The sequence below is a fragment of the Puma concolor genome, chromosome A2, assembly GCF_028749965.1.
Source record: "Puma concolor isolate L17-30 chromosome A2, mPumCon1.1.hap2, whole genome shotgun sequence".
In the NCBI taxonomy this organism is placed as follows: domain Eukaryota; kingdom Metazoa; phylum Chordata; class Mammalia; order Carnivora; family Felidae; genus Puma; species Puma concolor.
Genome location: NC_141668.1, coordinates 7252209 through 7275930, shown reverse-complemented (window position 1 = coordinate 7275930; position 23722 = coordinate 7252209). Strand labels below are relative to the sequence as shown.

General features: G+C 45.4%; 1 protein-coding gene across 3 annotated transcripts in view; it reads left to right on the top strand.

The window, feature by feature from the left end:
* ZNF862 (zinc finger protein 862) overlaps positions 1-23722 on the top strand; it is a 37203-nt gene that overhangs the window by 2284 nt on the left and 11197 nt on the right. Inside the window, exons 2-6 of one of the 3 annotated variants that reach the window (XM_086687248.1) lie at positions 2117-2139; positions 7434-7545; positions 9275-9379; positions 11682-12379; positions 13865-14042. In XM_086687248.1, coding sequence (XP_086543374.1) covers positions 7485-7545; positions 9275-9379; positions 11682-12379; positions 13865-14042 — 1042 coding nt within the window. In that variant the 5' untranslated portion in view covers positions 2117-2139; positions 7434-7484. Of the gene's footprint in view, positions 1-2116; positions 2140-6812; positions 7269-7433; positions 7546-9274; positions 9380-11681; positions 12380-13864; positions 14043-23722 lie in introns of those variants that run through there. The other 2 variants (XM_086687256.1, XM_086687238.1) reach the window with 2 other exon arrangements.

Below are 23722 nucleotides of genomic sequence, written 5' to 3'. Positions count from 1 at the left end.
TGGAAGACTGGGTGTCCACTTGAGGTAGTAGCTTGGTCGGTTAATAGTATCTTCCTTTGGTACTATTTTGTGATATTTGTTAACTAACAGCAATCTTGGCCTATTGGATTGGGTGGGGGGTATCTTACATGTCACTGGCAGAATAAAGGAAAGAAGTCAAAGGCTTTTCGCCATCACTCTATCCCATTATCCTGTTTTATTTTCTTCCCAGCCTTTATCACTATATAAATTCTCACAATTATTTATTCTCACACGTGCTGACTTTGCTCTCTGTTGTATCCCCAGTTAGGACAATGGAGCAGCGTGTGGCATTTAATAAGTTCTCAGTATTTTTGGAATGAATGACTCATAAAGTAGCGTTGCTACAGGATCCCTTTTGCTAGAGGTTATGAATGCTCTGGAGCTCGCAGTCTGACACCCCATGTGCCCTCTGGGAGACTGTATTTTTAGTGCTGCCACATAGGGGTATTTATTGTGTGTATAGTTATTGCCTCAGCATTTCTGTTTCCTGCCCCTTCTGCCTTGTCCATGGAAGTGCTGACTCCTGTCTCCCTTTTCTCTAGACCCAGTTCTATTATTACACTTACTGGTGTCTCTCAGCTCCCAAGAGATTTTAATCTGGACAATAGTGATAGTGTTTTCCATATCTTAGGATCACCATGCACCAAGCCCATGAGAAACAACTAATAAATGTATTTGGAATGAAATAATTAAGAGCCTGTGAAATACTTTGTATATAATGTGGTGGGGGGAAGGGGTAGGTAATTGTGAAGGAGGTCATAACATAAGCCAATCAGCATAGGTTTCCTGAGTACCTCCAGCTCCATGAGAGATACAGAGGCTTCCTTGCTCAGGAGAAAGAGAAATGCATTGGACCACGTGGTTAGGGAATCCCTAGAGAAAGAGGCGGAATGTGAATAGGAACCTGATGAGTAGGTACAAGGAAGTAGGCGGAGTCAGGGAATCTAAAGGTCGGGTGTGTAGAAGGAGGAAAGACGCAAGACATGTTAAGTGATTGCAATGGCACTAATCTGTCTGCAGTAGAGATTCCAGGTCCGGCAATACACAGAGCTCAAGTTAGGAAGGTGGGTTAGTTTCAGATCAAGGGAACTTGGTGCTGGGCTAAGTCAGAGCTCTGCCGTATAGACAGAGGGAACCACTAAAATAGAACATCCAGAGATACTCTTTGCTTTATATATGGGTAAATAATTGCTTTTATTGAAGATTTGTGTTTTCTTTACATGGACATCAATTGGAATCAGAAGGTTCTTGCCATAATATTGGCTAAAAGAGAGATACCAGAATTAGGGCAATCACTCTTGTTGGGAAGATACTTCTTTATTATCTAAGCATTCAGTCCTGGTCATTCCCTTCATCCTTGTGGATGCTGAAGTAATGGGCCCATTGGCTTTCATTAGAAGCCCACCTGTTCCCTCAGGAAGAAAGGAGAAGGGGTGGGTGTGAATAGGGAGCCTTGCTTGTCCTTGGTTACAAGTTCAACCTGTCCTGTTTGGAACAGCTTGCTCGCTAGTCCTGGGGCACAGTAATCACCCCGGGTTCTGCCTTCAGTCTAACCTCAAGCATCCTCTTCCCCCTTCCCCCTGTTGGCTCTCCTTAGACCATATCTTATGTGTACCCCTTTGCTGTCTGACTGCCTTGTTTTAGCGGAGCGCATCCTCCAGCAGGATTTTGGAAATATAATCACATTTTGCATTGGAAGACACTCTGAGTGCAAATAGTTATTTCAAACATGCACATTTGGCAGGGCAATTCTATTAAAAAATATTTTTTACTGAAGTACCACTGCCATACTATGTTTTATTAGTTTCAGGAATGCAACATAGTGATTGGACAATTCTACACGTGACTCAGTGCTCACTGCAAGTGTTGTTACCATCTGCCACTGCACGGCATTATTAAATATTATTGACAGCATTCTCCGTTCCATGCTGTTCAGCCCCATGTCTTATTTATTTTATGACTGGAAGTTTGTGTCTCTTAATCTCCTTCACCTAGTTCTCCCACTGCCATCCCCCCATCCCTCTGGCAACCACCAGTTTGTTCTCTGTGTTTATGAGTCTGTTTCAGTTTTTTGTTACTTTGTTTTCTTTTTTAGATTCCACTAAAATTCCACTTTAGGTAAGTCATATTCTATTTGTCTTTTTTGTCTGACTTCTTTCACTTAGCATAATACCTTCTAGATCCACCCATGTTGTCACAAATGGCAAGATGTCATTCTTTTTTATGGCTGATATTGATGTGGCTGATTATATGGCTGATACATAGTATTTCTGTTTTTAACTCTTTGAGGAATCTCCGTATTGTTTTCCACAATGGCTGCACCAATTTACGTGGCAAATGGCACGAGTGCTGTCTTTTCTGCATATCCTCATCAGTACTTGTTATTTCTTACCTTGTTTTTTTGTTTTTATTTTAAGTAATCTCTACACCCAGTGTGGGGCTTGAACTCACAACCCTGAGATCAAGAGTTGCGTGCTCTACTGACTAAGCCAGCCACGTACCCCTGTGATTTCTTGTCTTTTTGGTACTAGCCATTCTGGCTGGGGTGCAAGGTGATATCTCATTGTTCTTTGATTTGCATTTCCCTGATGATTACTGATGTTGAACATTATTTCATGTGTCCATTGACCATCTGTATGCCTTCTTTGGAAAAATGTCTATCCAAATCCTCTGCTCATTTAAAAAAAAATTTTTTAGTGTTTATTTATATCTGAGAGAGACACAGAGAGACAGTGTGTGAGCAGGGGAGGGGGAAAGAGAGATGGAGACAGAATCTGAAGCAGGCTCCACGCTCTGAGCTGTCAGCACAGAGCTGGATGCAGGGCTCGAACTTGTGAGCCATGAGATTATGACCTGAGCCAAAGTCAGACACAACCGACTGAGCCACCCAGGCACCCCTGTGTCTGCTCATTTTTTAGTTAGTTTTTTTTTTTTTTTTTTAGGATGTTGAGTTCTGTAAGTTCGTTATGTATTTTGGATATTAACCTCTTATACATCATTTGCAAATATCTTCTCCCATTCACTGGTTGCTTTTTTGTTTTATTGATGGTTTCCTTCACTGTGCAAAAACCTTTTATTTTGGTGCAGTCCCAACAGTTTAGTTTTACTTTTATTTCCCTTACCTGAGGAGACATCTTGTAAATATGTTGCTAAGGTTGATGTCCAAGAGATTACTGCCTATGTTTTCTGTTAGGAGTTTTATGGTTTTAGTTCTCACATTTAGGTCTTTAATCCACTTTGCGATTTTTTTGTGTGTGTATGGTGTAAGAGAGTAGCCCAGTTTCATTCTTTTGCATGTAGTTATACAGTTTTCCCAGCACTATTTATTGAAAAGTCTGTCTTTTCCCCCATTGTATATACTGGCCTCCTTAGTCACAAATTAATTGACCATATACAAGGGGGGTTATTTCCGGGTTTTCTGTCCTGTTCTGTTTATCTATGTGTCTGTTTTTGTGCCACTACCATACTGTTTAGATTAATACAGTTTTGTAGTATATCTTGAAATCTGAGATTGTGATACTTCCAGCTTTGGTCTTTTTTCTGAAGATTGCTTTGGCTATTTGGGTCTTTTGTGGTTCCATACAAATTTTAGGATTCTTTGTTCTAGTTCTGTGAAAAGTGGTGTTAGTGTTTTGATATGGATTGCATTGAATCTGTAGATTGCTTTGGGTAATATGGACATTTTGACAGTATTGATTCTTTCAGTCCATGAGCATGGTATATCTTTCCGTGTGTGTGTGTGTGTGTGTGTGTGTGTGTGTGTGTGTGTGTGTGTGTGTTGTCTTCATTTCTTTGATCACTGTCTTATAGTTTACAGAGTATAGGTCTTTTACCTCTTTGGTTAAATTTATTCCTAGGCATTTTATTCTGCATCTTTACAGAATTCATTTATTAGTTCTAATAGCTTTTTGGTGGAGTCTTTAGGGTTTTCTATGTGTAATATCATGTCATCTGCAAATAGTGATAGCTATACTTCTTCCTTACCAATTTGGATCCGTCTATTTTTTTTGCTTGTCTGATTGCTGTGGCTGGGACTTCTAGTACTATGTTGAATAAAAGTGGTAGAAGTGGACATCTACATCTTATTTCTGATCTTAGAGGAAAAGCTTCCAGTTTTTCCATCATTAAATATGATGTTAACTGTGGATTTTTCATATATGGCCTTTATTATGTTGGTATATGTTCCCTCTAAGCCTACTTTGTTAGTTTTTATCATGAAAGGATGTTTATTTTGTCAAATGTCAAATGCATCTATTGAGATGATGTGGCTTTTATCCTTCTGTTTGTTAATGTGATGCATCACATTGATTGATTTGCAAATAGTCATCCTTGCATCACTGGAATAAATCCCGCTTGATTGTGCTGAATGGATGCTTTTAATGTATTGTTGAATTCTGTTTGCTACTATTTCTTGAGAATTTTTGCATCTTTGTTTGTCAGGTATACTGGTCTGTAGTTTCTTTTTTTGTAGTGTCCTTGTCTGGTTTTGGTTAATGCTGGCCTCAGTAAGAATTGGGAAGTTTTTTTTCCTTTACTGTCTTTTAGAATTTTGAGAAGAATAGGTTTTAATTCTTCTTTACATGTTTGGTAGAATTCACCTGTGAAGCCATTTGGTCCTGGACTTTTGTTTGTTGGGAGTTTTTTGATTACTGAATAAATTTAATTACTAGCAATCAGTCTGTTCAAATTTTCTGTTTCTTCCAGATTCAGTTTTGGATGATTGTATGTTTCTATGAATTTATCTATTTCTTCTAGGTTGTTCAATTGTTGACATATAATTTTTCATAGTATTCTCTTGTAATCCTTTGTGTTTCTGGGGTATCCATTGTTATTTCTCCTCTTTCATTCCTGATTTTATTTATCTAAGTCCTCTTGCTTTTTTTCTTGATGAGTCTGGCTGAAGGTTTATCAATGTTGTTTATCCTTTCTAAAGAACCAGCTCTTAGATTCATTGATCTTTTCTTTTCTTTGTATTTCATTTATTTCCACTCTGGTCTTTATTATTTCCTTCCTTTGGGCTCTGTTTGTTCCTCTTTTTCTAGTTCCTTTAGGGATAAGATTAGATTGAGATTTTTCTTGCTTCTTAAGGTAGACCTGTATTGCTATAAACTTCCCTCTTAGAACTGCTTTTGCTGTGTCCCAAAGATTTTGGACCATTGTGTTTCCAAACCATTTTTGTTTTTAAAATTGTTCATTCATACATATTCATAGGTGAAAGACTGTAAGGTTACATAACAGGTGTCAATAGTAATTCTTTTTTAGTAAGGGGATTATGGGTGATCTTAAAACATTTTTTCTGCTCATTGTCTAAATTTTCTGCGGTGAACACGTATTAACTCATAAGAAAAGCAGTCAAATTATTTTTTTAAGTATACAGCTCAACAGTGAGTGATAAGAACTATCTGTATTATTTTTCTCAAGAAGCTTTGACTGTTGAGTTAAAATAGATATTTCACCTGCTCGAAATCTGACCATAAAGTTACAAGGCAATTTTAGACAAATGCACCAGAACTTGTCATAAATGGAAATAAACGTGTCCCCTTCACAGTTGTCACTCTGGAAGGCCTTCTACTTACCCCAAAGATACTGTTTCCCAAAATGTTGTTTTGCTTTGGCGGTGGGGAATTTATATTTTGTTAATAATTTTCTTTATCAGACTAAGTGATAAATGTTCGGGGTATGAAATTAAAAGGATAAACGGAGCAATGTTTTCTGCCTATTTCTTTTTCTGATGATTTCTTTTATAATGGTTTGTTGCATGGCCGCGGATTCTTCCCTCTCTGGGGCTATGATGATAGTTTTGTTTTGGAAAAGTTTTCTTTTCCATGCCTCACATTCATTTCCTCAGTTCCAACCTGCCTCCTCTCCCTGCCACCATCCGTGAGAACCTTTCTCCAGATGTCTGATAGTCCAGCTTAATAGTCGGACACTTAATAGTCAGAAACCAAAATTCTAACTGGAAGCCCCGAGTCCGTGGAAGACAGGGGGGGGCTTGTCAGCACTGAGCCTTGCAGGGGACTCTGGGCAGGCATTTCTTGGCGAACAGCTTTCCCCCCATTCTTGTTGTCTTAGCCTTGCTGCCTTCACTCCCAGGCCGGAGGTTCTCAGCACTGCAGTTTCTGAGCCTTATTTTGGATTTTGTGGTATAAATTGGGTCGTTTCTCAGTTTGCCCACTGCTGGGCGAGGATTTGATTTCTTTGGGTCTGCTCAGTTACTACTTTTTCATCTACTTTTCAGTTTCCAAAATCCTATTGCTTCTGTCTCCTCCACCTCCCTCCTTGTTCTGTTTCCTATCCTCGTGGGTGTTTTCTTTTGGAGTGTTTTGGCAGGGAGGGTGTCTTTAAAAAAAACTTTTTTTTTTTTACATTTATTTATTTATTTTTGAGAGACACAGAGACAGAGCACAGCGGGGGAGGGGCAGAGAGAAAAGGAGACACAGAATCCGAAGCAGGCTCCAGGCCCCCGAGCCATCGGCACAGAGCCCTCTGCGGGGCTCGAGCTCACGAACCGCAAACCGCGAGATCATGACCTGAGCCGCAGTCAGAAGCTCAAGTGACTGAGCCATGCAGGCGCCCCAGGGAGGGTGTCTTAAATTCACAGGGAGGATGCAGAATTCAGTGTACTTGTTCAATCCACCGTCTTACACCAGAGCTCCCCCAAAATATTTTCTGATCCCCGGACCCCTTTTTGGCAGAACAGAGCTATTTAAAAAAAAATCTTTGTTTTAACGTTTATTTATTTTTGAGACAGAGAGAGACAGAGCATGAACGGGGGAGGGTCAGAGAGAGAGAGAGACACAGAATCTGAAACAGGCTCCAGGCTCTGAGCTGTCAGCACAGAGCCAGACGCGGGGCTCGAACTCACGGACCGTGAGATCATGACCTGAGCCGAAGTCGGACACCCAACCGACTGAGCCACCCAGGCGCCCCATAGAACAGAGCTATTTTACAAGCTCCATGGGATATATAGTTCTCCACTGTAAACCTTTGCCTGTCTTGATTGCTGACTTCATCGGCAGACATAGTTCTGAAGGACTTTCGACTGTTTCCAGAAATTAGATACGTCTTCCTTACCATGTTCAAGATTTTGCACAAGAATGTGCCCTAGGTTGTTGCTGAGGCACTGGCTGAGAATACCGGGTACCGTGGCAGGCGAGGAGGGTGCCAGGAAAGGATGGCGGAGTTCCTGAGTCAGCCTTCTCCATGACAGTTGTTTCGGTGTGTGGCCCTTCCTGTGGACCCAGGAGGTGAGAGAGGCGGGGTCTTTAGGTCTTATATGTAGATTGACGATGCCCCTCCTCTAGTTTGATAGGTTCCCAGAGCACAGGTGCCCTCAGGGGGTGTGAACACAGGTGTGGAAGATTCATCAGAGGAGGAAATTGGTGCTTAGCAGGTGTCATTTTTCCCTCCAGGCTCCTGTGACCTTTGATGACATCACTGTATACTTGCTTCAGGGGGAATGGATGCTGCTGAGTCAGCAACAGAAGGAGATCTGTGGTTCCGACAAGCTGGTGGCACCACTAGGTATGGGCCCCTGTTCGCTTCCCCACCGCCTCGGTCTAGGTCAGCATTCCAAATCATATCCGACTCTGCCGTACTGGAGAATTTTCTGGAATCCTACCATTTTTTTCAGGCCTGTTTCCACCATTCACCTGCGCAGCCCCTTATGTAACTTAACTGCACAAGATTCACGCACCACCCTTTCTCTCCTCGTACGTTGGCCAAGAGAAGTGGGGAACTGGAGCATGTCAGGGCTGGACCTTGATGCCTTACTGTATCACACAGTGCCAGCAGGAAGCCTGGCCTGTGGTGGGTGGAGCTGCAGGGTGGATTTTGTTTCAGGTGCCCACAGGACACTGGAGGTAGTAAGTGTTGGAAGCAGGAGCATCATCTGGCCTGTGGAGATCTGGGCCCAGGCCCAGCCCCCACCATGTGACTCTGGCGTGCCTTCGACCCAACTTTCACATTTTAAGTCTTGGTTTCCTTCGTAGGGCCGTCGTAGAGGCTTAAGGAGCTAAAGGCACTTAAAACTTTGTGCCCATGTAGGTGTATTTCACCTTTTCTATTTTCTGAATGTCCTTTCTCTGCTTTCGTGGGTAGACTTTCTGTGCCATGGACAGACGTGATTGTAATTCAACACGTGTGTACAACGTATGTGCTATTTTCTCAATTCACTTGGACAACCATGTGACACGCCTTTCTCTTCTTGTCATCTCGGCCCCCCCCCCCCCGTCTAAGGTTGCGGGAGCCACAGGCAGCTAGCTCTCTGTGGGCGCAGGGGCTACAGCAGGTTCTCCCAGGCCTGCCAAACCCAGTTGGAAAACTGCCGGTTCTTTTAAACCAAAAGTTGCAGAGTCGCGGCTCACGGGCCTTTATTCTGCTTTCATCACTTTTGCTTGGTTTCTCTACAATATTTTTTATTTTTTTAAGTTTTTTTTTTTTTTAACATTTATTTATTTTTGAGACAGAGAGAGACAGAGCATGAACGGGGGAGGGTCAGAGAAAGAGGGAGACACAGAATCCAAAACAGGCTCCAGGCTCTGAACTGTCAGCACAGAGCCCGATGCGGGGCTCGAACTCCCGGACCGCGAGATCATGACCTGGGCCGAAGTCGGATGCTTAACCGACTGAGCCCCCCAGGCGCCCCTAATTTTTTTAAGGTTACGTAAGTAATCTCTAGACCCAACGTGGGGCTCAAACTCATGACCCTGAGATCAAGAGCCACGTGCTCTTCCCACTGAGCCTGCCAGGTGGTTCCTTTACAATATTTAATTTGTTAATATTTCACCATGGGGAGTTTTTACATGGAATTATGATTTCTGGTTTCTCTTGAAAAGCAGTACAGCCTGGCAGCGCTGACCCTGCGTTCCCCGAGGGGAGCGGCAGCTGTACCCCCACACGGGTGGCCACAGCCTCCCCACCCGGCCTGCTTTCCTCAGTTACATTGTTGGCCTGGCCCCTCTCAGCATTTGGGTTTGTGAGTCTCTGTTCTGAACCAGGAGTAGTTTTCAAACCCTTTTAGCCTCAAAGAGGGACACTGTGCCCCTCACTGCATTCACTTAGTCCCCCATTCTTTTAGGAGCCTCATGGATATCTGAGTTTCCAAACCACCATGCTGAAGTATCAAGATTCCTACCTGTACCCTTGACCAATTATCTTACAGTGTGGAGGGGGAGGTCCCAGACAGACCCTTCCTTAACGTTGTGACCGGGATCTAAGACTTCATAAGCGCTTCTCTCTGTCCCTGACTCAGGACCAACTATTGCCAACCCAGAACTGTTCTACAAGTTTGAGCGAGGGCCAGAGCCATGGGTGGGCAGTGCCCAGGGCCAGAGGAATGTCCTGAGCCACCATCCAGGTGAGTGTGGACCCGCATGGGAGGAGGGGTACTTAGCTGGAGAGAGGTGGCAGAAAGCTGGGCACCAGGACTCCTGTCTTATCCCTGGCCTCTCCCTGCTGTCCTCCAGCTCACATGAGAATGCTGTCCTTTCCCAGTGTATCTGACATATACACATCATTCTCCAACATTCTCTTTATTTTTTTTAAACCATTTCTTTTTTTTTTTTTTAATTTTTTTTTTTTAACGTTTATTTATTTTTGAGACAGAGAGAGACAGAGCATGAATGGTGGAAGGGCAGAGAAAGAGGGAGACACAGAATCGGAAGCAGGCTCCAGGCTCTGAGCCATCAGCCCAGAGCCTGACGCGGGGCTCGAACTCACGGACCGTGAGATCGTGACCCAGGTGAAGTCGGACGCTTAACCGACTGAGCCACCCAGGCACCCCTAAACCATTTCTTAATGTTTTAAAAAAATTTTTTTTAAACATTTATTCATTTTTGAGAGAGAGAGACTGAACATGAATGGGGAGGGGCAGAGAGAGAGGGAGATGTAGAATCCGAAGCAGGCTCCAGGCTCAGCCGTCTGCACAGGCTCCAACTCATGGACTGCAAGATCATGACCTGAGCCAAAGTCAGATGCCTTAGCCTAAGTGACCGAGCCACCCAGGCGGGTGTTTTTTTTTTTTTTGTTTTGTTTTGTTTTTTTTTAATGTTTATTGTTTTTAAATGTTTTAATGTTTATTTTTTATGTTTTTTAATGTTTTATTGTTTTTAATGTTTTTTTATTGTTTATAATGTTTTTTATGTTTTTAATGTTTATTTTTGAGAGAGGGAGACACAGGGCACGAGCAGGAGGGGAGTGCGCAGAGAGAGAAGAGGGAGACACAGAATCTGAAGCAGGCTCCAGGCTCTGAGCTCTGAGCTGTCAGCACGCAGCCTGATGCGGGGCTCGAACCCACGACCCGTGAGGTCATGATCTGAGCCCAAGTCGGATGCTTAACCGACTGAGCCACCCAGGTGGCCCTCTCTTTATTTCTGCCTGAGAGTATATGTTGATTTGCAGTTATATATTCTAAGTTCCACCATGGCATGACTTTGTCTTACTGACTCCTGTATTCCCAGTGCTAAGAACAATGCCTGGCACATAGCAGTTGCACATTAAGTAATCACTGAGTGAATGGACAGATGTCTGCTAAGTTCTAGGATTTATTTTGGCTCTTCTCCTTCGATAAGCCCGTCCTGTTGAGGGACTGGCTTGGCTAGAGTCAGGCCAGGTGACATCGTGTCATTGTATGAGGTGGTTGAGTTACCCAGCCCCCAATGCCGGAGAAAAGGGAGGTGGAACAAGCTGTCACAGGAGTCTACTTTCCCTCACGATCTGTCTCAGATGGACCACAGGGAGCCTGAGACTTCATAGATACCAATTTGTTTTATTTTGTTTTCCAATGCTTGGCTCTTTCTTTTGAGCCTGCTTACTCTTCATTAGCCGCTTTGTGCTCCTGGGTGAGCTCCGGATGTGTAGACTGGACTGTTGGCCTGGAGCAAGTACCATGGAGTCCTTGGCCACTGGGCATCTGTACTTATTATGCACAAGAAATGGCTCGAGGGGAGTTAGAGCTGCGAACGCTGTAAGTTGCGTTTCAACTAAGGCGTGAATAAAGAAACTTCTAGTTTAGCTTGAAGAAGAAGATCTGTGTGAGTTGATGAGAGTTTTCGCCTCTTGGAAGGGCTGTGGTGTGGGAGAGGGCTTGTGTTTCTCTGGAGGGCTGACATAGCACCCCTGGGTGGAAAGTACTTACAAATGGATCGTGGTTTAAGGCAAACTCTGGGGACAAAAACTACCCAGGAGGTTGGTCGTTCCCTGGTTCCAAAGATGCGCGAGCGGAGTGCAGATGTGTGTGTGCCAGGGTACCATGGAAGGGGGTTCCTGCTGAGGACGGAGTTGCAGGATTTGGCTTTAATATCTTCATTAACTGACATTTTATCAGTTTGCGTTCTTATCCATAAATAAGCTTGAACTTCTGAAGATTGTGCCCATATCTTGGGTTGCAAAGATGAAATTGCAGAGGTCTTTTTGGCCAAGCCAAAATTTAAATTTAAAAAAAAGGAGGAGTTGCTTAAAGCTCCTCTGATTTTCTTCTGGGTCAGCTGAGGTGGGCCCTGGGGCGCTGGGGGTCTGGAAGAAAATTCCGAGTGGAGCCTGTGTCACTCTTGGGTGTGACTTCCAGCTTTCGTGTTTGATACCCCGAGAGGCTTCATGGGTGGCAGTGGCTCTAACTACAGGACCTCAGACCAAATTCCACTGGTCTCTTTTCTCTAAAGGGAAAAACCAGATGGGCTGCGTGGAAGAAGGGGACGGGCAGAGTCTGGCCGCAGAAGCTGGACCGTACCTGCCGCCTCAGAAGAAAGCCTGTCTTTCCCACTTCAGCACGGAGCATGGCAACACTGAGGGAGACTGTACAGGAAAGAGCAAAAAACCCTTGAAACCCCGGTCTATCCAGAAGTCTTGGTTTGTGCAGTTCCCGTGGTTGGTCATGAACGAGGAGCAGACGGCTCTCTTCTGCTCTGCCTGCCGAGAATACCCGTCTGTCAGGGACAAACGGTCAAGATTAATCGAAGGTTACACAGGACCATTCAAGGTAGAGACGCTCAAATACCACGCCAAGAGCAAAGCTCACCTGTTCTGCGTCAATGCGTTGGCAGCACGGGACCCCATCTGGGCAGCCCGTCTCCAGAGCATCCGAGATGAATCCGGAGATGTTCTGGCCAGCCCGGAGCACCTCTTCACGGCAGATTATCCCATATTGTACCCCCCAGGGCCTCTGGGAGCCTATGAGAACATGGCCCAGCTCCTGCCCGGCTCCAGAGCTGAACTGGAGGACCCGAGAGAGGATGGAACAATTCCTGCATTGTATCTCGACTGCATTTCTGAATTGAGGCAAAAAGAAATTGCTGATGGTATCTACAGCGCCTCAAATGTTAACATTTTGTGTAATGACGCTGCCGAACCCTGTGGCCAGGTAATGTGTTTGTAATGATTGCTGTGTCTCCAGGGGAAGGATTCTGTACTAAGAACAACATATTTTGCATGACGATGATGGGGAGATTATAGTAGCTACGCCTGCTGCTAACATTATACTGTTATCATAACCTAACGTGCCGATAACGTAGCAGGCATTATTTTATGTGCTCTACGTGTATTATCTCATGTATTTAAGACAGCACCCCTGTTGTTCTCATTTCCTTTTGCAGACAACAAAACATAATTAGTGGGACAGAACATTCTAACTCCTGATATAAAGGGAACATCTAAATTCAGAACACTGATCTTTATCCAGAATCCAAAACAGTCGCAGAACTCAAGAAGATAATACACGACCACAAAACAACCACAGAACTCTTAAATACTTAACTTCTAAAAGTTTTTCAGCTTTGACTTTGGAATCAGGTAGCCCTTTGAAACTGTAAAATCTCTCCACGCCCGTTCTCTTATGTAAGGGTTTTGATGCTGCCCTAAGGCCGGTGGAGTGGGTCAGATTAAACTCGTCTTGTTGGGAGGAAACAGCGTCAGGGGCACAGTCCACCTGTGCCAGAGCGTGGCTGTCAGCTGGCACTCCCTCCCACCCCCTGCGCACCGGCAGGTCCCGAACCTCTCTGGCTCTCACCTTGCGGGCACTCAGTCGGTCTCTAGCTCTTTGCAAAGTTGGCCGCAAGGAAACTGCGTTCACTGGAGTTTTTGAGTTACGGGGTCCTTTGCCATTTCTCAGCTATTTCACATGAGCAGGATTTTACTAGAAGTCATTTGGAGTACCCCTCTACTTCCAACGAGAATAGCTCAGATGTTCCTCATCCCTAACATGAGAAGGGCCCAGCTAAAGTTAGTAAGCGTGGGTTTCTCCAGAATCTGGAAAAGCAACAGAGCTCATGTCTCTTCATGTTCATATTCCGTCTAGTGTTTGGTATTAGGAGCTAATAAATATGTCTAACCATTTATAATCTGAATTCCTTTAGCAGGAAGGCACGTGTAAACCTCGTCACTGAATATAAGCATCTTTCGTTCTTCTGTACGACTTCTTCTTCCTTCCCATCCCAGTGGGAAATCTTAGCAGGTGCTCCTGGAGGCAGACGGTCATCATTGTAGTCACGGATGAATAGAAGGCAGCCCCTTAGAACCTTACAGGGAGGGGTGCAGTCGTAAGCTCTTCCAGGACCCCTGTTCTTCAGCACTTTTATCTCCTCCTAGGAGACCCCAGGATCAGACTGAGGCTCATTTGGTTTTTTGTTTGTTTGTTTGGTTGGTTTTTTCAACTACTAACTCTGGGCCTCGCAAATTTGCTTCTTTGACTTTGGCTGGGTACATTGCTGCCTCAGAGTACATCTGGGCCTCTTGGCAAGCCTCCCAAGGGAGACGGGCCTTGAGAAGGTCCTTACGAAGGACCTTGAAAGCATCCCGCTGGGTGTCTGGCATAAGAGGCGTGTTGAGTGACTGCTGCTCTTTGTTGCAGGATCCTTCTGAAGAGGGGCTGTTTGAGGAGGTTCCTGTGGTGTTTGAGGAGCTCCCGGTGGTGTTTGAGGATGTGGCGGTGTATTTCACCCGGGAGGAGTGGGGCATGCTAGTCAAGCGGCAGAAGGAGCTGTACAGAGACGTGATGCGGATGAATTATGAGCTGTTGGCTTCCCTGGGTAAAGACTCACGTAGACCCTTGTCTGCCACCACCATCTGACATGGGAACCCCACAAGGGCAGCTGTGGCTTGTGGCCATCTTCCCATTTCTACCCTCTCCCTGTACATTGGCGGAGAGAGATTATATTTTTTGTACCTCAGAGCTCTCTCCTGGCTTTGGGACGCTACTCACCCCCTCCCCACGCTCCCGCCCGTCCATCTTTCACCCTCCACCAGACATGCTGAATCCCTCCCACGTGCCAGCTGAACACCAGGGAAGGTCTCTGCTTTTGAGGGGCTGGCAGGTTTGGGGGAGAGACAGACACTTGAATAAGAAGCTAGAAAGTAACACAGGCTCTGTGAAAGAGGTTCGGGAAAAGTGCCCTGAGGCCGCTGAAGAAGAGTGATTTCATTTTGCTGGGCGTCGGAGGGAGGGACCAGGAAAGCCTTTACAGAGTCTGAAGTTGGAAAACCAGGCGGACGGGGAGAAGGAAGGGCGTCCAGACATGACAGAGGGAGGGACGGTGTGAGCGAAGGCATGGAGGCGCCTGTCTATGCCAGGCCCGCGGCATCGCGCCCAGGGGCCGGCAAGGGCTGGTGGCCTTTGGCCGCGGTGTCGCTAGGTTGGGCACCGGCGCATGAGGAACGCAGTAGCGTTTGTTACCTTCTTGGGACAGTGCTGTCTCTTGCCTCTGCTTCTTGTTCTCTTTGCTTCCCGTTCCTCCACCCAGGGTTCTCATGCGGCATCGAAATGGGAAGGCGACTTTTCTTCTTCTAAAGCTCTTACTTACTGACTAGCATATGTGATAACAGCAACCTTACAGAACGGGCGGCTGGACAGAACTCAGGAATCCCAGCAGCAATCTGTATCGTGACTTCCGTGGAGTAAGAACTAAGAATATCTGTGACTCAACTGACGTCCTAGCCCTTGGTTTATCCTGCCGTTTCATGCGCAGTCAAGATACGGATTATTTTCTGAACATTCCTGACCCGTGTGCTTGTTGTTCTCATTGTTCAGAATTTTTAAGTGGCTCCCTGAACATTCAGAAGTGATGTAAAAACTGGTTTCTTGTGTGATAATAGAGGTGTTGTAATCCTGCCTTAGGCCCCAGGCACTTGTACAAAGTATGCCTTCAAAGAGCATCACTACCTCTAGAACTGTTTATTTTTACTTTTTAAATATTTATTTATTTTGGGGCGAACGTAAGTGGGGGACAGAGGACCCGAGGCCGGCTCTGGGCTGACAGGCTGACAGCAGTGAGTTCGATGTGGGGCTCGAACTCATGAACTGGAAAATCATGACCTGAGCTGAAGTCGTACGCTCAACTGACCGAGCCACCCAGGTGCCCCTAGAACTGTTTTAAAGCAGTGAGAATGAAGGGGAAATTCATTTTTAAGAAATACACACCACGTATGAGAAGTTGGGTTTTCCTTGAAAGGAATGCACAGTAGTGACGTGCCTTGCCCTCAGAGCCCCTGCGGAACGTTGTCGTGAAAGCAGTGCTAACTGATGTTGACAACAGGTGTCTCCCACCATCGGGGCTGACAGCATACGACATAAGCACATGCTCATTTTCTTTTGAATTTATGTCGGTTAGGAATGGGGAAATCTTTTTTTATATGTAATATTTTTTAATTCTTTTTTTTTTTAAGTTTGTTTATTTTGAGAGAAAGAGAGACAGCGAGCAGGCGAGGGGCAGAGAGGGAGGGAGAGAGAGAATCCCACACAGGCTCTGCACTGTCAGCACAGAGCCTAATGCGGGGCTCGAACTCCCATACTGTGAGATCATGACCTGAGCCGAAACCAACAGTCAGATGCCTAACCGACTGAGCCACCCAGATGCCCTAGGAATGGGGAGATCTTAGCTAACTGGGGGAAATAAGGGACAGTCCCGTCTTGGTTATGCTTAGTTGGATGAACAATAAGTATCATCAGAGGAAGGGCAATTAATTTTGCTTGAGGGTAGCAGGCAAGAGTCAGGAAGGCTTTATAGAGAATGGGGACATCCTCTTTAGTCGTCTGAGAAATTAAAATGGGTACAAAAGTCTAGAAATAGGGGCACCTGGGTGATCCAATCAGTTAAGCACCCAACTCGATTTTGACTCAGGTCATGATCTCACGGTTTGTGGGAATGAGCCCCACATCAGGCTCTGTGCTGACAGTGTGGAGCCTGCTTGGGATTCTCTGTCTCTCTCTCTCTCTCTCTCTCTCTCTCTCTCTCTCTCTCTGCCTCTCCCTCTTGCTGCCCCTCCCCCACTCACACTCTGTCTCTCTCAAAATAAATAAATATTAAAAAAAATAAAAATAGGTGCGCCTCGGTGGCTCAGTCAGTTAAGTGTCCGACTTTGGCTCAGGTCATGATCTTGTAGTTCATGGGTTTGGGCCCCACATCAACTGTTTGTACTGACAGCTCAGAGCCTTGGAGCCTGCTTCGGATTCTGTGTGTCTCTCTCTTTCCGCCCCTTCCCTGCTCATGCGTGCTCTCTCTCTCTTTCAAAAATAAACATTAAATTTTTTTTAATTAAAAAATAATAAAATTAAAATAAATAAAAGTATTTTAAGGAGCCTTGAGAATATAAGTGGGGCCAAACATAAATGATTTGTATGTTTAAAAATGACCTGTGTTAAAGGGCATTGGGCTGGTATTTGGGATATAAAACAGTGTTGAAACACAGTGGAGGTGCTATTCGTTTTGCTTTGGTGAGTTTTTTTCCCTCCCATACTTTATTCTCCTGTGATAAGTACTTTAAGAGTTGAAAATCAAATATTATTTGGTACTAGCTTTCAATCATTTTTCTACAAAAAGAACTTCTCCTTGGAGTGAACACAATTTGTGAAAAAGAAAACCCCATTATAATTTTTGCAGCCAAGAGAAGTTCTATTAGCCTTTAAAAAAATCTCCCATCCATTTTTTAAAGGCTTTTAAAATATATGTTTATTTATTTATTTTTGAGGGAGAGAGAGATAGAGCATGGGTGGGGAAGGGCAGAGAAAGAGGAGGAGAGAAAAATCCCAAGCGCAGAGCCTGATGTGGGGCTCGAACTCACAAACTGTGAGATGATGACTGAGCCGAAATCAAGAGTCAGCCGCTTAACTGATTGAGCCACCCAGACACCCCTCCCATCCATTTTTAATGCTTCTTATATTTTATCTTCAAATATTCTGATGATCTGCTTATACTAGGTATTACAGGAAGCTTCTGTGTTTTTCTTTTATTCTCCTGTGTGGAAATAATAACAGTGGTTTCTGCTGTCCACTGAGCATCTACTGAGCATTGGTCCTATGTTGAGTCTTTTATATATGTTCTCTCTCATCCTTAAAGCAAACCTCTACGGCAGGTAGTAGTAGCATTTTCAGATGAGAAAGCAGGCCTGGGAATCCCGACCATCTACCTGGAAAACGGAGAAACTGAAATTCGTTCTATTCTGTGCATTCCATGTGCCTTATACTCCTTCCATTCCCTGCTTTGTAGGTGTTTACGGGCACTTGGATTCCCTCTCTTTTCAAGATTTGTGCTAATCATATTGTTAATATAATAATAATAATAACAACACCAAATATGAGGTGAGATTATTTAAGAATTTGAACAGTACAAGAATTTTCTAGAAGTCTCCACTCCCGTCCCCAATCCCCCTTGCTGGAAGTTACTAGTTTGCCTGGCTCTTTCAGACTTTCTCTGGAGGTCACTGTTAGTTCCCTCCATCCAGGGGAACAGGCTGGAGAAAGGGGCCTGGCTGTTCCATGTGATCAGGTCATGTTGCTGTAGTTCATTGTTGCTGTAGTTCATTGTAGTTCATGCTGTAGTTGCTGTGGTGGGTCTTTGGGGTCTGATGGTCATCAAGCTGCATCGCAGCACATTCTTGCTGTTGATTTCCTTTTGCTCTGATCCTTTCAGGAAGCCCAGCTAATTCTTCCATTGCTCTTGTTAGGGTTTACAGTTAGTAGATTTGTTCTTTCAGATTTTATAACTATTGTACCTGTTTTTAAAAGGTCTCGGGGCACCGGGGTGGCTCAGTTGGTTGAGTGTCTGATTTTTGATTCTGGCTCAGGTCGCGATCCCAGGGTCATGGGATCCAGCCCTGGATTGGGCTCCGTGCTGAGCCTGGAGCCTGCTTGAGATTCTGTCTCCCTGTCTGCCCCTCTCCCCTGCTCATGCGCCCTCTCTCTCTCTCTCAAAAAAAGTCTCAGTTTGATATAGTCGAACTTAATATTAATTTCTGTCAGTTGTTGACAGTTAAATTGTACAGACTGAAGCTTTTCAACAGAGAGAATGTTTCCAGGGGAGCCCCCCCCCCCCACCTGTCACACCCTCCTCGGTCTCATCAGCTGTCTCATCAATAGGACTGAACCTGTAGAGGACAGTCACTTTGTTTATGGAGAAAAGAAGAGGTTTGTGTTTTGTTTTTAATGCTTTCCTATTTCACCCTTTTCGTACGTAGACTTGCTTATTTCGAGCTACTTATCACTCTACAGAGCTTCCGACTATGCTTTTACTTCCATGCTTTAAATTCTGGTTTCAGAGTTTGGTCATATTTGATGATGTCTCTTGTTTCCCCCCGTAAAAGAAAACTCAGACCCTGCTGTTAAGAAACTAGTATTTGTCAGTGACAGAAGTAGACCTGCCAATATAGGGACTATGCGGTAGCCCTTGTTTTTATTAGTAAGAGTGTCACCCCACGCCAAGGGGCAGGTCACACACTTCAGGTGGGCACTGCCCTTTCTACGGGTGCGGTCATCAGCTACAGCCAGAACTCACAGAGCTGGGGGCAAGAAGTCATCCACTAGGTGGAAACCAAAACCTAGTAGGAGGGCCTTGGTGAGAGACGAGTGGGAGCTCGAATGGCTCACGTGATGTGTAGGGAGGCAGCTCCTGTACAGTGGGGGCTGTGCAGGAGACAGGGAGCGACCCAAGGCAGCTTCTCCCAGCCGACTCATGGGTAGGGCCTGCCAGCCTTCAGACAGAGTTAGTGTGGAAGGATCAGAAGTCCGTCTTTGCAAGCCAAACCATTTCTATGAACTTTTATGGAGGGTGTGTGTGTGTGTGTGTGTGTGTGTGTGTGTGTGTGTGTGTGCATGCGCATGCACTTGTTGTAGTTAGGGCCCCTTTGCCATTTTTCCATTACTAAGACTTAGAAAAATTTGTTTGAAATTCCCTTCTGTCTCCCTCGTTCTGAAGGGAACAAAAAGGAGAGGGTTTTGGCAGCATTTTAGCCACAGCTTCCAAGAGGTCCAGTTGGGGCGCATACCCCTGGGCCCGGTGTGGCGGTGGCGGGGCAGGCAAAGGTGGCCGGTCCCCAAGGAGAATAGAACTGAGGCGAACAGATTCAGGGATATTCAGTCTCTTGTGTGTTTCCAGTTTTTATTTAGAAATATTTCTCTATAATCATGTTTTTGAAATGTAAGTAGTTCTAACAGGACTTATACCACAAAATGACAGTACCCTATCCCGGCTTTCTCTGTTGCTGGGTCCTCCTCCCCAAAGTCTTCTAGCTGTTTCTTCTAGTAATGTGCCTCATTATTTCTAAGAAATACACACAGACATTATTTTTTCAAAGAGCGAACCTCATAGTTTACACTCGTAATACAGCTTTATTCTTTGCCACCGCTACTTGTTTGGATCAGCTCTGTGTGTGTGGTTTTGTTTTCCTCACTCTTTGGGTGGTCAAAAGAAAATTCAGAGAGCTTTACATGATACGAGTATCATATTGAACAAGAAACCAACTGTTCGTGAACAGGGAGGCCTCACACCCAAAGTGGTTAAGAGCTTGACTCTCAGCAATTAGAATTCAGGGAGTATGTTGTTTGGTTTTTTAAATTGTGATTGGTTACTAGAAACTTCTGTTCTTTTTAGGGTAGTAGCACTGTGTAAGTTTTCTTGTGCGCAGCCGACTGGCTTGGAAGCCGTAAGGTCACAGTGCTATGAAGAAAGCTTCAGTTTTGTTTAGGGTCAGCGCCCCCATTTAGGTGAAATTGGGGCAGTTAAAGATTTGGTTACGTGATTATGAGTGGTTTAGGGGGTCTGTTCAAACTGTGGCCTCCATTCTGGTTTCCCTTTAGCCGGGTGAGATCAGTTGCCACACAATAAATAAATATCACAAATTTAGTGGCTAAATTTTTAACCCATTTATTATCTTGAAGTTCTGGAGGTCAGAAGTCCAGATGGGCTCAGCTGCGTTCACTGCTTAGGGTCTCACGTGGCCAAAGTCAAGGTGTCCATCAGACTGGCTTCCTATCAGGAGGTTCTGGGAACAATCACTGCCAAGAGCATCCAGGCTGTTGGTAGAATCCAGTTCCTTCTCAGTGGTAGGACTGAGGTCCCTGTTTTCTTGCTGGCTTTCGACCAGGGGTCATTCTCAGCTCCTGCAGGCTGCCCTCTGTCCCTTCCACGCGGCCTTCTCCATCCTTGGGCCAGCAACAGTGTGTCGAATCCTGTTGGTCCTTTGTTTTGCTTTGTTTTAAAAAAATTTTTTTAAATCTCTATTTTTGAGAGAGAGACAGAGTGTGAGCAGGGGAGGAGCAGAGAGAGAGGGAGAGAGGGAGACACAGAATCTGAAGCAGAGCTATCAGCACAGACCCTGACACGGGGCTCGAACTCACGAACTATGAGATCATGACCCGAGCCGAAGTTGGATGCTTAACCGACTGAGCCACCTAGGCGCCCCTGCTTTGTTTTTGAAAGTTTATTTATTTGTTTTGAGAGAGAGAATGTGTGAGAGCTAGTGCAGACATGTGAGCCAGGGAGGGACAGAGAGAGAGGGAGAGAGACAGAATCCCAAGCAGGCTCCGCACTGTCAGCACAGAGCCCGACGTGGGGCTTGATCCCATGAACCATGAGATCATGACCAGAGCCAAAGTCAAGAGTTGGATGTTTAACTGACTGAGCCCCCCAGGTGCCCCTGTTGATGCTTTGAAGCTCTGACCTCTCTGCTTCTAAAGGGTTGATGTGGTTAGGTGAGTCAGCCACATAACCTCTCTTTTGCCACGTCATGCCACATAACCACGGGTATGAGGTCAGGTCACAGGTTCCACCCACACTGCAAAGGGTAGGGATCAGGAAGGGCCAAGGTCCCTGGAGCTCATGTTAGAATTCCACCTACCCCATGAGAGAATGTCGTTTTTCTTGAGTGATACGTGCAGAAGTATTTAGGGATAAAAGGGGGTATGAAAAGAGTGTAGTCTCAATGGTTCAGAAAAATATCACCTATGTAATATTTATGTATTATTCATACATGTATGCAGAGAGAGGAGAGAAAGAGGGGAGGGGAGGGCACACGAACTTATGAGTGTGAGAAAACAAACAGGACAAAACGTAAATGATTGGAGTTTCTTGTATTATTATTGAAACTATTAAGTTTTAAATGGTACAAAAATTTACCCCCTCTGCAAAGTTAGGAAGTAAAAGTGTAGGCTTTGTCAGGTAGTAAACTATCTGGGCTTCGTCTAAAGCTGAAGTTTCTTGCCCCTTCCCCCTCAACCTGCCTCTGGTCTGGAATCTGGTGTCTTGTGTAGGAAGAAGGGAGTTCTCCTAACCTCCGCCTGGCCCGGGACTTCTGGTGTGTCTGGGGCGGGGGTGGGGGGCGCAGTGGTGGCTGAGTGGGGAGGACAGGTGCCGCAAAGCTTTCACCTGGCTTCCACTCGTGGCTCAGATAGTTGAAAGCTGATTCTCTGGGTGAGTTTGTGGGCTCTACGCTCCCCCGCCATCCCTTACTGCCACCTGTTCTACACGGTGAATGTCTGTTTTGGCCGTCAGCCCCATAGTGGCTCATTCCTGGGCTGCCAACAGGCAGTCATGGGCAGAGTCCCTGGAAGTGGCTCCAGACCCTTCTCTTTCCCTCAGGGGCCCACATCTGGACCATGGAAAACACTTAGGTATCCTTTGCTCCGACAAAGTCTGGGAATGTAGGCTGTTCCCAACATGGCTGCCATGAAGGAGCCCATCAGATTCTGCCTTTTAGTCTTTTCCAGGCCTGGATTCATGAGGAGCCCCATAGCCCAGGAGATAAAGGTCAGGATGTCATCCCCATTAGGCTTAAGGTCAGGGGAAAGTAGCTCGTGCCACCTCTCTCCATGGTAGGGGAGGGGTCCTCACAGTGTATTTGACATCCATTTCCAGAAACATCTCTAGTATCCAGCTTCCTGTCCTCTTCACTCCCAGTGCACCGACTCCCTGTGTCGAGGGCTCGGGTCCCAGCCCAGTGTTTCAGCCACCCACTTTCCAAGTCAGGCCTCAGTGGTCTAGCTTTGGGATGGGGGACAGTTGGCTCCTATCTTTTTGGGTTTTTTTGTTTATTTTTTTTATTTTTTTTATGTGTATTTATTTTTGAGAGAGAGAGAGAGACAGAGACAGAGCGTGAGTGGGGGAGGGGCAGAGAGAGAGGGAGACACAGAATCCAAAATAGGCTCCAGGCCCTGAGCTGTCAGCACAGAGCCCAGTGAGGGGCTTGACCTCACAAACGGAGAGATCATGACCTGAGCCCAAGTCAGACAACTTAACTGACTGAGCCACCTGGGCGTCCCTCCTATCTTTTGGACCTTGAACCAAAACAGACGGGCAGACTCACACTTTAATATGTCTGTTGCTGTTTCTGGTTTGTTGATTTTAGAGTGATACCTGCTCTTGATTACTACTATGGATGGTGAAGATCCGGCCCTCTTACACCACCCTGGGCCTCCACTCTGTCCCTCAATCCTCTCAGAACAAGTATATCATACTGTTTTGGTTAATTCAATGTAAATTATTTGCATAATTATGATGATGTATTATTTATTTCTGATCAAAGTGGCATAGTATGATGATTTTCCTTGTAGGATATTCCCCCCCGAAATTGAATTTTTTTTTGCTAGTTTTCTGTACTATTGCCAATTCTTCTCCAACTGTCCAGCGGAATTCTAAACCTCCTCTGAAGAGCTTTTCCACATGCTCAGACATCCTGTGACCGATCAATTTCATTCTTTCCCCGGGGGCTTCTGTTATCAGGTCTCCATTCTCCTGCCCTGTCTGACAAGCTGGTTATTCTTTAGGCCTGCACAGCTGTGGCCTCAGAGTTTCCTTTGTCCCCCTCCTGTCCCCTGGCTGTATCTCTTCCAGGTTTATATCTTCATTTTTTGGAGCACATCTTCCAGTAACTTCCCAAGAAAGGCTGCATGGGAGGACATGCCTTATGCTGCTTTCCAATTGGTAGCTTGGTGGGGGTGGGGGGGGGGGGTGGCGCCTAGATGGCTCAGTTGGTTGAGTGTCCAACTTTGGCTCAAGTCATGGTCTCACAGTTCGTGAGTTCGAGCCCTGCATTGGGCTCTGTGCTGTCAGTGCGAAGCCCGATTCAGATCCCCTGTCCCCCTTGCTCTCTGCCCCTCCCCTGCTCTCTCTCTCTCTCAAAAATAAATAAACACTAAAAAAAAAAAAAAAAATGGTAGCTTTGAAATAGTTTCCTCAGTATTTTGAAAGCATTGCATTTAGGTTTTACTGGTGCTGAAGAGAAGTTAAAATACCTTTTTTTAAAAATTCTTTTTTAATGTTTATCTTTGAGAGAGAGACAGAATGTGAGCAGGAGAGGGGAAGAAAGAGAGGGAGACACAGAATCCGAAGCAGGCTCCAGGCTCCGAACTGCCAGCACAGAGTCTGACATGGGGCTCGAACTCACGGACCACGAGATGATGACCTGAGCCTAAGTCAGACGCTTAACCCACTAAGCCACCCAG